We start from the raw sequence: 13,600 nt of genomic DNA on the forward strand, positions 1-13,600 counted from the left end.
AAAATGCGCCACTGCGTGTCCAGCTGTGGTTGCCCCAGCCAGTCACGGCGGCAGGCACTTTCACACACTATCTCATTTAGTTCTCACTGCAGCCGTGCAAAGATGAGCAGAACTGGGCCCGTTTTGTGGGTGCGAGAGTGGAGGTTCAGAGAGAAGCTGCTTCCTCAAGCTCACGCAGCTGGTCAGTGATGAAACTGAGATGCAAACCCAAATCTCACAGCCTCCACTCATCTGCTTCGTAGGCACTTTACAGGTTTGTTACAAAGGACGTATTTCAAATGCCCTCTTACGACTGGCATTCTTGGCTGTCTGAGAGAAAATGACAGGTGTCAACAGCTTAGACCATCGGACTTGCTGTGTGACTTTCAAATTCCAAATGTTTCTTCCCTTGGAGAATTTTTTGAGGTCATTTCATCTCCAAAACCCAAATACCCTGAGCTTGTCTCAGGTAGGCCTGTGAAACGCAGATGATTTCAGAAGAACCGCATCTTGTCTGTGTGTGATGCGAGGCAGCCGTGCGCTGGCGTGGAGGATCGAGATGCAGGGGGTCTGCCTGGCGGCGTGGGTCGAAGTTAGGGTGCCCTTTATAAGTTACACAGACTTGGGTCTCTGTTTTCGCTTTTGTCTTAAGAGCTCCTAGGTCATGACCTCTTCCAAGTCAGACAGCTGCTTCATCTGCTTGAGTTTCACAGAATGCCTCCCGGGGATCTGCTTTTTCCTCCTCAGGTCAACTCTCTTCAGTGAACTTGGAGCAACAGGAACCATGGACTTGAAGCCACCAGCAAATGAAGAAGGCGGTTTGCTGCTAGATCTAAAATCCAAGGTAGGTGGGTTCAGGTTTACATTTAGAGGAGGATGGAAGCCAGGCCTGGCGTGAGATGTTTGGTCTAGAAGCAGAGTTCTAGAACCTCGTCGTTCTAGAAGATGTGGCGGCCTGTGGCGCACTGACTTGGGGGATGTGCTGGCCAGGGCTCCCAGGGGTTCCCGAGAGCCGTGAAGGAGAAGTTGGCGGGAGCTGTGGAGCTTCTTTCTATCTAGGGTTCTTTGCCTAATTCCAGGGAAGTGGCATTGGGCAGGCCAGGCCCCGGCTATAAATCTAAATCATAGAGGTCACTTTCCAGCCGTTTAAGGGACACTGCGTCTTTGAGAGCAGAGGATCCCAGTGGACCTAGGGCACCCTTCTCTTGGTCAACAGGGAGAGTTCCTCTCCTGGCCAGACACAGGTGGGACGCCTGACCTTTCTCGTAGGCTGCCCTCCAGGACGCCGGTGCCGGAGAGGCTGGAATCTTCCGAACCTGCCCTGTGCCTGTGGGGAAGGGAGTGGGGTCTTTGCTGTCAATACTGCTGGCTCTGGAAAGGGGCCCCCTCTTGGGGAAGGACACACCACTAATGCTCTCTCTGACCTTGGTGTCTGTGCTGGCACCACCGGTCTCGTCCTGCCTGCCTGAAGGGCACGACCAGGCCCCAGGGTTCCGACTGCAGCCTCTTGAGTCGGAGCAGGTGGGCCCTTTTCAGGTTCCCGATGTTCCTGGCAGGTGACACGGGCTCACTGGGGGCCTTGGGGGTGTTGTAAACACGTGGATGCCCTGCTTGGAGGCTGAAGAAGTCATCTTCCTTCCCGCGGGGTGGGGAGCCCAGGCCTGGAGACATCAGTTCTGTGTCTGAGAGTGACTGTCCACCTTCCACTGTGGGTGAAAGAGGGGCATTAAGATACTGTTTGGTGGTTTTGGTGCCTGAAGACAATTTGTCCGATCTTACAGTAATCACCTCCTTCCCTTTGGCTTTGCAGGCATCAGTGAGATGTCTCGATGTGTCCTCGCCGTCAGCACCAATCGCAGAAACCAGAGCGGAGGCCCAGTGCGGTCCTGGAGGCTGGGGTCTGCTCTGTTCTCCGGCAGCAAGGAGACCACTTCGCCCCCAGCTCTCCTGACACACGCGTGGATGAGAGCGGTCCTGCCAGACTTGTCCTGTGGCCCAGCGGGTACTTCCCATCTTGGACTTGCCAGCACTTTGCTGGTCTGCACGTTTGGTGACGCACGTTGCCACGAGGGCCTTTCACCTTTGTTGTTGCTCTCATTGACATAAGCCCCCCCCCCCTTCCAGGAGGAGCCAGGTCAGCCTGAGCCTCCCTAGCCACACTGCCTTTAACAGTGAGTGTCCATTGGTCCTCAGCTCCCTGTCGTCCATCATACGGGGACAGCTTAGCATCTCTGTGCCCCAGCGGTGATCAGACCTAGCAAGGGAAGAAGAGAGCAAACATCACGTGTTCTACAGCCCATCTGGTAGCCATGAAGAGGATCTGCACACAGGCACATCCGAGGGTGGTCCTGAGTCATGCTGCCTGGATCAGATCACCTCACTTCTCAGAGTTTGTTTCTTTGCTGTGATGTGTGTGAGGGCTGTCACAGCAGTAGGCCATTTCCTAGGTCACTGTGAAGAGTAACAAAACGGTGTAGACGGAACACCTAACCATGTGTGAAGCAGTTGGTGTACTGCGTTGCATATACTAAGCAATCAAGTACATGGCTGCCGCCGTGCTGACTGCACAGTGCTGATCACAGTGCAGTTACAGAAGCTGCGCGATGTCTGTTGGCCCCACGAGGATGGTTCCCTAAGGAAAGGCTGCGTCTGCGTCGTTCACAGTGGTGGCCTCGGCACTTAGCCCTGCATGTCGATCTGGGTGTGCATCAAAAAGACTGGCAGGAAATACACCAAAATGTCCTGATTCTGGATAATAGGATTGTGGAGTTTTTATTTTCTCCTTTCTGCCGTACCTCTTAAAAATAAGCACATGTGGCTGTTATAATAGAGTAAATCAGAAAAAAAAAGTATTATAATACAAAAAGTCAATCCAGCTCTCCCTTTCCAGGTTGCAGTCTCCACTTCTCCGGCAGATGTCAGAATGCTCATCTTCCTCACTCGGACTTCAAGAACGGTTGCAAGAATGCCATGCCACCTCCTTCCCTCTGGCTAGATAGAGACGAGGCAGAGGATGACCAGGGCACTGCATTTTTGCTCACAAATACTCGAAAACAAAGTTCACACCACAGCTTCCTTGGCTGAGACTTGTCCATCTGGGATTTCTATCTGGTCTCCATGTCGGTTACTTAATTCCTGGACGAAGAGCCTCCAGAGCAGGGACTGCTTGAGACGCTTCCGTGAGTAAGAAGAGAAGGGCGCTCCAGCACTGACATCTCTGCGAGTCCCTGGGTCCCTCACTGTCACCTCCGTGTGAACTTCACAACCCCGCCGTCCTCAAAACCACCCTCCTCTTCAAAGGCACTGTGGTTAACAGTCCAGTCTGTGTCTTTCTGCTTCTTACCAACGCATTGCTCTGATAGCTGCATCTGAGCTCATTGCAACTGTGTTTATGTGTTCCTATGAGATTTTCTGTAAAAATGCCACCATCCAAGGACACTGTATGCGTTCATGTTCCCAACAAATCTGTTTCTCTTTCTCCATCTGTTTCTTTCTTCGCCAGTCTCGTACTGATATCTATGTGTGCGTCTCCTGTTTCTGTCATTTTAATTCATCTGTGGTCCTACATATGATTGTTTTATTAAAGTCCCAATGAGCTTGTCAGGCCCCAAGCACTAAGTGCTGGAAGCAGACTTTCCAAGGGCCAAACAAAGGGAAGGTGACATGCAGTGAATGCTGCTGCCTTTGGCGCATCGAGGACCCACTGCCTCCTGGCCCTGACCAGCGTCACCCCGTGACTCCAGTCCCTGTCACACTCCATCCACACTGGAGTCCAGCTCTTTCTCAAATACCCCAGTTTCTATTCTTTCTCCTTTCAGCACCATGTGTGTTTCTTACCGGCAGGCCTCCCTGATCTGTAATTACTCAGCGTCCTTCAAACCTCAGCTCAAACGTTACTTCCTTTTTAGTCAACAGGAAAATCAATCGAGATAGAAGAGGGAGACTGGGGTAAAATGACAGTGGACTCAGGCAGTGAAGAATCCCTGCAACTCACTTCCTCGGAACCCAGCTGGCATGTAAGGGAGGGACACACGGAGTTCCAGCCAACAGCCCCCAGAGTGTCAGCATGTGAGTGACGCCACCTCGGCCCAGCCAGCCCCCACCCAGGTGATTGCAACATGTGAGGGGCCCCGGGTGAGCCTGGCAGAAGCTCCCAGAGCCTGACAGCAATGGCAGAAGTACAAACAAACTGATGGTTATTGTCTCTAAGCTGCTCATTTGGGGACAGTGTGTTCCCAGCAATAGATGACTGATAAATGTGTGTAGCAAAACACATACAAAAGTGCTCCCAGAGCACTATCATAAAAAACAAAATTAGCTTCCGGCCAAGATGGAGGCATAGGCAGACACACTGTGCCTCCTGGCACAACCAAAATAAGGACAACAACAATTTAGAAACAAAAAACAACCAGAACCGACAGAAAATCGAACTGTAGGGAAGTCCAACAACCAAGGAGTTAAAGAAACATTCATCCAGACCAGTAGGAAGGGTGGAATCAGGTGGCCGGGCAGAGAGGGGTCACAGCAAGGCGGCAGCTGGAGGACTGGGGGTCCCACATTCATGCGCAGAAAAACCAGGCGAAACTGGGGAGCGGGACAGACCACACAACTCAGGGTCCCAGCACCAGGACATAAAGCCTCAAACCCCTGATTGCAAACATCTGTGGGGGTTGAGGCAGTTGAAGAAACTCCCAGCCTCACAGGAGAGTTCATTGGAGAGACTCACAGGGTGTTAGAATGTACATAAACCCACCCACCTGGGAATCAGCACCAGAAGGGCCCAATTTGCTTGTGGGTACCAGGGGGAAGTGAATGAAATCCAGCAGAGAGCAGAGCAAGTGCCATTGTTCCCTCTCAGATCCCTTCCCCACATATAGCACCACAACCCAGCGACGTGGGTTTCCCACACTTGTGAACACCTAAGGCTCTGCCCCTCATATGTAGCAGGTGCTGAGACAAAAAAAAAATGGCCCAAATGAGAGAACAGATCAAAGCTCCAGAAAAAAATACAACTAAGCAACAAAGAGGTTGCCAACCTATCAGATGCACAGTTCAAAACACTGGTAATCAGGATGCTCACAGAAATGGTTGAGTATGGTTGCAAATTAGATGAAAAAATGAAGGCTATGCTAAGTGAAATAAAGGAAAATGTACAGGGAACTAATAGTGATGGGAAGGAAATTGGGACTCAAATCAATGGAGTGGATGAGAAGGAAGAAAGAAACAACCAAACAAAAGAATGCAGAAACAAGAATTCACAAAAATGAGGAGAGGCTTAGGAACCTCCAGGACATCTTTAAACGTTCCAACATCCGAATTATAGGGGTACCAGAAGGAGAAGAGGACGAGCAACAAATTGAAAACTTATTTGAACAAATAATGAAGGAGAACTTCCCTAATCTGGCAAAGGAAATAGACTTCCAGGAAGTCCAGGAAACTCAGAGAGTCCCAAAGAAGTTGGACCCAAGAAGGGACACACCAAGGCACATCATAATTACATTACCCGAGATTAAAATTAAGGAGAGAATCTTAGAAGCAGCAAGAGAAATGAAGACAGTTGCCTACAAAGGAGTTTCCATCAGACAATGAGCTGATTTCTCAAAAGAGACCTTGCAGGCAAGAAGGGGCTGGAAAGGAGTATTCCAAGTCATGAAAGGCAGGGACCTACACCCAAGATTGCTCTATCCAGCAAAGCTATCAATTAGAATGGAAAGGCAAGTAAAGTGCTTCCCAGATAAGGTCAAGTTAAAGGAGTTCATCATCACCAAGCCCTTATTACATGAAATGTTAAAGGGACTTATCTAAGAAATTGAAGAAGATCAAAAACTATGAACAGTAAAATGACAACACACTCACAACTACCAACAAATGAACCTAAAAAAAGAAAAACAATGAAAGCAAAAACTAAGCAAACAACTAGAACAGGAACAGAATCAGAGAAATGGACATCACGTGGAGGAGTGTCAGTGGCAAAGGGGGAAGGCGGAATAGGGAGGAAAAGGTACAGGGAAGAAGAAGCATAATTAGTAGGCATAAAATAGACAGAGAGAGATAAAATTGGTATAGGAAACAGAAGCACTTAACAAAAAGTGCTAAAGTACAAACTACATAATAATTTTTAAAAGTGCCACACAGGTATAAACAACTCCGGGTTTTTACACTGTGGCACAGTACATCACAAACTAGTGATTGTGTTCACTGCTGCTGCTTGTTCTAATACCTAGTTTCCCCAAATTTGATCTGAGTGATGTTTTTATGTTTATCATATGACTACATGAAGCATCCTATGTGTTCTTACAGAGTCATGCCACATGTAATTTTAAAGTGGCATTCACAGTAGGAAAGGCTGCATGGACAAACTCCCAATTTCAAACAGTCAGAAGTCATCTTCCACAATCTACACCAATGTTTATTTTACATTTCCATGTCAAGATCTACATGCAAAGATACAAGATTTCATGTAAATATATTAACCTTTACTTCCTCCATCATTGATTTTATAACAACATTGTATTTGTCTGAAAATGAAGATGTGTTTGAACCCACACACGGGACTACAGCAGGACAGCTTTCTCAGATACAGCGAGTCCTTTCGTGGTGCTTGTATTGTACTGAAGTTGGCAGAACAAGTTGAAATCAGGCCAAGTTCTTCTTGTTTTTTCTTCTTTACTTCCGTTTGTCACCCCCGCCCTTCCCCACACAACCCCCAGGCTCCTTACCTGGATCCTGCCTGTAGTCACCAAGAAATTCTTCCAAACTAACAAACTCATCACCATTTGCATCATGTTCTTCCAAAGCCTCTTGAATGACAAATTCCTATTGCATAAAATAAATTAGTAACAAAACTTTCAGTCCCACCACCATCTGAATCACTCCTGCTGCAGAACTTCCTTAGGAAAAACCATTTTGATTGCCCGTGCTTACAAACGATGGAGTTTAGAAATACAAATAAGGCACCAAATACTGAGCAACTCTTGGCAAAGACCCTCTCCTTCGTTTCCACACGCAGTACAATTCTTCTTAAATGCCTGCTTGCTTACTACCCTCACTTGTAATCACTGCTATTGTATGCCTGTTCCATTCATTCTTCTCCCTGCTCTCCCGAGTTAAAGCTCTCTCATTTCTCTGTCAGGGCAGGGCTCTCACCTGCCCCGTAGACCCCATCCGCGCCCTCTTCCTGAGCGCTTTTTCTCACACTTAACTCTGGCCTCTCCCAAAGCCTCCCTCTCCTCTACCAGCTCCTTCTTCTATGCTTTCAAGCACGTTCAAGTCCCCCTGACCATGCTGTGCTGTAAACTATCTTGGATTCTAGTCTTCCTTGCCTAGGCTCTCACAGCTAAGTGCTACTGTTCTCATTCCTTCGCTTGCTGGTGCCTCTCTTTCTGGACTCAAGCACGACAATAATGAAAGTACAGTAAATTAATAAAAGTGTCCCATTCTAGCCAAGTCCAGAAGTTTCATGGGCACACGCATAGGAAATAACACTTAAATACAAGTTGCTGGTTTCTTCTCTTCCTGCACTTAGTCAGCGCTCCTGTTGACTCTTTCTTCAGAGTGTGGTCAAATTCCAGACCAAAGCACCTAATGCCTACATGATTTCACTGCTGTCACCAGTCATCCCCTTTCTCAGCCTTCAGTGCTCCTAACTTCCCAGGGACGAGAGCCAGCACCCTCCGCCGGCCTTGACGGGGCTCAGGTCGCTTGTCTCCACTGAATGTTGGCATGTACTAAAATGGCGCCCAGCACTGTTCTTAAACTAGGTCATGTATTTTGTGCCAAGAGAGAAGTCAGATGCCTCACAATGGCAAGAGGAGAGGTGCTGATGGTGTCGCACTGAGCCGTGGGGAAAAATGTCCGAGCAGCCTTGCTAGCGGCAGCAGCCGCATCTGTCCTTGATAACAAAACAGCTGCACCTCCCCGCCCTGACATGTCCAGAGCACAAAGCCACACAGCTGGAGGCTGATGCCAGGCAACAGACCTTGATACAACTGTTGAGTCTAATTTTTGGAGCTATTTTGTTAGTTTAATCTCTACTCCCCAATATGCTCTCAAGAAGCTTGCCAAGTCACAGTAGAGCTCGCAGGGAGTCAGTATTGGAAGCGAGCTTATTTTCTCGGAGAGCAGGTTTAGGGAAAATGTCTTTGGGAAACCTGTACAGAGGTGGGGGTAGCTAGGGGCTCTCATGGTGCACCAGACCTGAAACCCCAGAACTTGGGACCAGGAAAGATAACACTGTGTGATTCTGTGTAGTTCAGCTCATGCTAAAAACCTGTTCTCCATGAATTTCTACAATATCCAAAGTTCAAAGGAAAACGATATGGAGTATACAAAGATACCTTCCAGGAAAGGGAAGTAGTATTTATATCCAGCCCTTATTATTCAATTTCTTGAATAATAACCCCCGTTTCTTGGGGGTTATAAAACTTAAAGGAGAAGAATGACCAAGTAACATCTTTAAAGAGGAAACTGGGATGATAATGAGGACATTTAAAATTTCCCACTCGGTCCTGGTTTCAACCAGAGGCTCAGTTGAGATTTACTGTAAAAAGTATAGAATTAAACCCGTCTGAAGGAAAAAAGCAGGGTGAGCCCAGCAAGGCTTAGATCTGCTGCCAGCAATTTATTCTAGACACAGTCCTGAGTACAAGACCATGTCTGTTCAGCTCAGCACTGTCTCTGGCACCTAGAACTAGCAACGAGACGGACTTATGGTAGGTGCTCAAAACAAAAAATGTTGTTCAAGAACCACATAAATAAAAACCCATGTCAAATGCGTTGCCCATTTTATAAGGAAGGTATGGTTAACCTAACCATGCAGACAAGTTCTGCTTCTGTTCCTAAGTTTATTGTGAACAAGCTTCACTTCCTTTTGCAGGGCCGAGTACCTACCACGTGCAAGACCCTGTGTTAGATGCAGGGAGAGAGACAATAGTCACCAAGGAGACAAGACAAACCCATCTCACATCTTACCAGCGGGCCCTTAGAGAGATGAGGGCAGTAAGCAGGTAACTGTGAGACAGGAGGACGAGTGCCAGCCCGCCCAGGAGAAGCATGAAGTGCCAGGAGGGCACACAGTTAAGTGACCATGACAGAACCCTGATTGATCAGGTCAAGATGATGCCCTCTTAGCCTCCTCTGGAGTCATTTGTTGGGGGGACACTTGTTGGGGCCTCACTCTTCAGTGTAGGGGGGCCGGGGAAGGCTGCGTAAAGGGATCTGACTCACCGTGTGTGCTCCCAGGTATCACTTTCTAGAGGAGACTGAGTGATGACATGCAGAAACGCATGCCAGTGGAAGGAGAATTTATTACCTACAGTTTCCAAGAGGAGAGGCACACCATGCTGCACAGGGCCACATGGAGAAGCACCAGGTTTGGTCAGGATGCACAGCAGGAGCAAGGGGGATGCACAGGCCACAGCCTTTCCTGTGTTTTCTGCAGCATAAGCAGGTCAAGGATTGCCTAGTTTGAGTAATTCCAGCAGGCTCTGGGACATGAGGGCTGTCCTTAGTTGTCAGGGACCTGGCCCTGGGGTGACTTAGGGCAGGGGAAGCACTGACTTGGTGAATGAGAGTTAGATAAGAACCCGGTTGGGCTCTGGATCACAGGGGAGATGAAAAGAACTTTGGCCATTAGTTTGGTTTTGTGATTAATTGATGCCAGTTAGACAAACACTTTGCCTATGATGGAAACGCAGTGGCTGAACCAGTCAGCGTGGACCATGAAGTGATCCGTGCTAGGGTGGGGGTGCAGAAAGAAAGCAGCCTGGGTCCCCTGTGAATGCAGAGCTGCTAACTTACCCTGGACCATCTACCTCCACGTTCTTTTTACACAAGAGACAAATTAAATTTCTATGCCACAGTAGTCATGTTTCTGTTATGAGTAGCCAAAAATCATCCTAACACGTGGAGGCACTAACTCAAATAGGGTAAATCTGAGAAGACTTGCCTGAGGGGGGTGACGTCAGAGTTGAGACCTTGGCAGACAAATATCCCAGCCGTGGGGAAGAGTTCCAGTCGGAGGGACCGGCATGAGGAGAGGCATGTGTGGCAGCTGCCTGGGGGGGGGGGGTGGTGTGGAGGGTGGTGTGGAGAGGAAGGGTGTTGATGAGCGACGAAGCCAGGGATTGTATCTTATGCACTTGTTCTTACAACCCTCAGTCTAGAACCTGACCAAACCCCAAATGTGTGCTTTAATAAATCTGCAATTAATTACATGCGTCTCTGAGAGCATATCAATCATGATTTTTGACTTCTACCTTGGCTGCAGTTCAGGGCTGGAGCCAGTTCCACATTCTGACCTTCACCATCCTGACCCCCCGCCTGGGACAAGGTCCAGATTCTTTGATGAATCATCTGGCATGCTACTTATTTTCTTCCACACACTCCTATAAAAACAGCATTTACCACAGCCTCCATGAAGCATTTTTGTGTTATCTGACAAAACAAGAGACAGCCTGCACTTGTTTGCTTGTGTGTTTGTCTGTTGTTTAGTTTTGTGTTTAATTTCTAAGAGAGATACGGGACCTATCTCCAGGGTCAGCTTCATGGGCATGTGACCTGGGCAGTAGCACCAGGTCCCTCACTCAGACAAGCCATCTTGAAATTCTTGTCAACTGAAGGTCGTTGATGTCAATTCAGCACCAACAGGAATCCCCAGTTTAGAGTAATGAAAACGGAAATTTTATTTAGTGCAAACAGCTCAATTGTGATACAGCATCATGTCTGTGAAAACAGCATGGCTGTTAGCTCTGCTGTGACATCTTCAGGTTTCAGCTCCAGCTTATAGCCAGGGTTGGGGGGGTGGTGGCTTACATAGAAGTCCCCGATCCTGGGTCCTGATTGGTTCATCCTCATGCAAATAAGAACTCCAAATCTTTGAAGTTTGATTGGTCCAAAAGGCAGTGTTCCATTTAGTCAGAACGAAGCTGCTCTGATTGGTCAGTGCAGAAGCAGCTGGGGAAAAAGCTGCACAACTCCATTTGGATGGGGAAAGCCTCAGTCCAATTGGTTGAATATGGTGGAAATAGGATTCCAGGAACTCCTCTATAAAGGCTGGCTCAGATGGCAGAAACATAATGCATGCAGGCGGGCAGTTCAGTGCCGAGGGAGGTAGTTCAATGTAGGCTTCTCCCTGAACTGTAGTTTATGTGAGTGGCCTTTTGTAGAAATGGTCACTAGGCTCTGTTTTCTAAATTTGAGCCTAGTTAACCACCTGTAGCACTTCTTAGTAGGCATCTTCTTTCTCAGGGTTCACAACAAGAGGGCCACATATTTCCATTTTGTACTGGACTCCTCAAATAAAGTAGCAAGTTCTACCTACCCCTTCTGTATACACCTTAGGCTTGTGACATTAATTTACCATCGAGTCATGTGAGTTTAACATTAATAAAACCCTCGGTAATTCAAAAGTTTCCCATTTTTCTCAGGAAATATATTCCAGACTTCTCAGTGCAGCATGACATGAAAAGCTTTTTATCTTCTGTTACCTCCTGCACCTACACTGACACCCCTAAACTTTCTTCATCCCACCTCTCTCTGTACTCTGCCCCACTTCGCTTTACATGTTAACTTCCAGCTATTTTTCTACTTGCTGTCTCTAAACTTTACCAACTGTATACCCTGCTCCATCGTGCCTGGGGTGGTCTTCTGTTTCTCTCCTTGGCCAACTCCAACTTATCCTGCAGCTCTGAATTCAGATGTCACCACCTCTGGGAAGCCCTCCCTGATCTTCCCAAAACTGAGATATGAGGCTCTTGCAGAACCCTGTGCTAAATATACAGTAGCACTTGTCTTGCAATTATGTTATTTTCTATTTATTTCTCTGTCTCCCTCAGTACATTGTGATCTCCTTATAGAGACATCCTCATGTTCTCTGAGATGGCATCCATGCTCAGCTCCAAGGAGATACTCAACAAATTTCCAGTGACCAAATGCATTAATGGATGATGCACAAGTCCCTGGTTTATTTGAAGAATGCATGAGGAGACTTACAAGGTTTTCTTTTGTCTTACCGAGGAGAGCCTCTGAGAGGGGTCTGAGGTCTCTCCCCAGACAGAGCCTTGCCCAGGAAGGTTAAGTGAGATTTCTCTTACCTCAGGGCTGTGTAACTCTATGTGATTCCTGGAGAAAGTGTTTCTGGAAAAGGAGGAAGTGGGGTCCCAGAAGCTGAGGCTCCCAGGGATGAAAACAGGTGACTTGTCTAAATAACTGTACTACTGCAATCCGTAGGCCAGTTAAACGTGGCCCTGTTTGAAAATGAGTGACTCAGCTGTCACTGAGTTCCTTGGAAAGCCTTTGTTCTTGTTTTGAGGCTATTCCCCATATTCTCTTGCTTCAAATTACGCAATACCCAAGACACGGCCATTAAGTTAATAAACTTTACTTCCAGATGTATTGTTTCTCCCTCCCTACCTCCTTTCTTCAGTCAGGATTCTTCTACTCTGTCTCCTTATCTAGAGCAATTTGGCATCTTTCTGCAAATTCGGATCTTGAGTAGTAAGCTCTCTGAAATATAAAACTTTCTAAATCAATGAGTCATTTGCCTAAATGAATTTGAAATTCTGGTGGGGAGGGAGAAGTGGGAACTTGATGGAAGTTTGAATTTGGAAAGTTACAGCACTCCCCATCCTGATTCTCAATTTCCATTCCTCCTCAGGGTACTAATGCTTGTCCTGTAGCTGGTTAAAAGTGGTTATGGACATACTTAAATATTAAATGGGAGATTCCAGAGAGAAAGCTATCTCTAATGTTCAGGAAAACAGAACTTTGTAGTGGGAAAAAACAATCTTTCTTGTTTGGTCTTTCTGGCTAACACCCAGAAAACTTTTGCTTACTATTTCCAATTAAGAACCCACACCTGATACCTCTGAGAATGATTCTTGTGTCCCTGTGGATCCAGGTTTAAGCTATACAGTAAGAATGTGAGAGCTTTACAGCCTTATAAAACTAACCTGTTCTGCACTTAAACATTCTTCTTCTTTACTATATAGCCTGTCCTTAAGGGATTTAAATCCACGCAGTTTTTCTCTTGTTCCAAGTCTAAAATGAAACTTTGACATCTGCTAATGATGTAACTTGTCTGAGATATTTGGCTTAACCAGTGATTAAAAGTGTTGAACGAACTCAAGAGTCTAGAGGCTTTGCTAGAAAAAAAAATGATAAAGATTTATTCAAGAGTCTCAGGGTGTGCAAACTGGAAACCAGTTAGGCAAGAGTGAGTGATCCAAAGAAGAAAGGTAAGTGGAGAGTTCTCCTGGTAAAAAATACATCCTTGAGAAGAATGTATTTAAAGCTCTCTTCTGCATTCTTAGCCTCTAGACTGATCTGAAATGGTAATCCCCCAGATGATCAGTGATCTGGATACCTGAACATCCTGTTTTTAGTCCTTCATGGGGTAATCAGAGGGTTATCTGCAGGTTTGATATTTATTTATATCAGGCATTGAGGCAGTACTGGAAAATTTAAAAGTATAAATTTCTAGGATAGTTGAAACAAGAATAGAATAATTTCCTCATACCTCAACCTACTTGATTTACTATAGTGACTCCATTTTTATTTTTCCTCCCTGTCCCTCAGAGTCTAACCTAGGACAAAAGAGCTTCTAGACAAAACATGAGATAGG

General features: G+C 46.7%; 1 protein-coding gene across 1 annotated transcript; it reads right to left on the minus strand.

Annotated features, from left to right (window-relative positions):
• Positions 1-592: 592 nt before the first annotated feature.
• Positions 593-2,187, minus strand: ANKRD34C (ankyrin repeat domain 34C). The gene is given in 7 exon segments (XM_028534049.2): positions 593-1,037; positions 1,040-1,449; positions 1,451-1,853; positions 1,856-1,989; positions 1,991-2,054; positions 2,057-2,093; positions 2,095-2,187. Coding segments are annotated over 7 exon segments (1,542 nt in total). The 3' UTR covers positions 593-636.
• Positions 2,188-13,600: the final 11,413 nt, after the last annotated feature.

Source organism: Phyllostomus discolor, chromosome 7 (assembly GCF_004126475.2).
Source record: "Phyllostomus discolor isolate MPI-MPIP mPhyDis1 chromosome 7, mPhyDis1.pri.v3, whole genome shotgun sequence".
In the NCBI taxonomy this organism is placed as follows: domain Eukaryota; kingdom Metazoa; phylum Chordata; class Mammalia; order Chiroptera; family Phyllostomidae; genus Phyllostomus; species Phyllostomus discolor.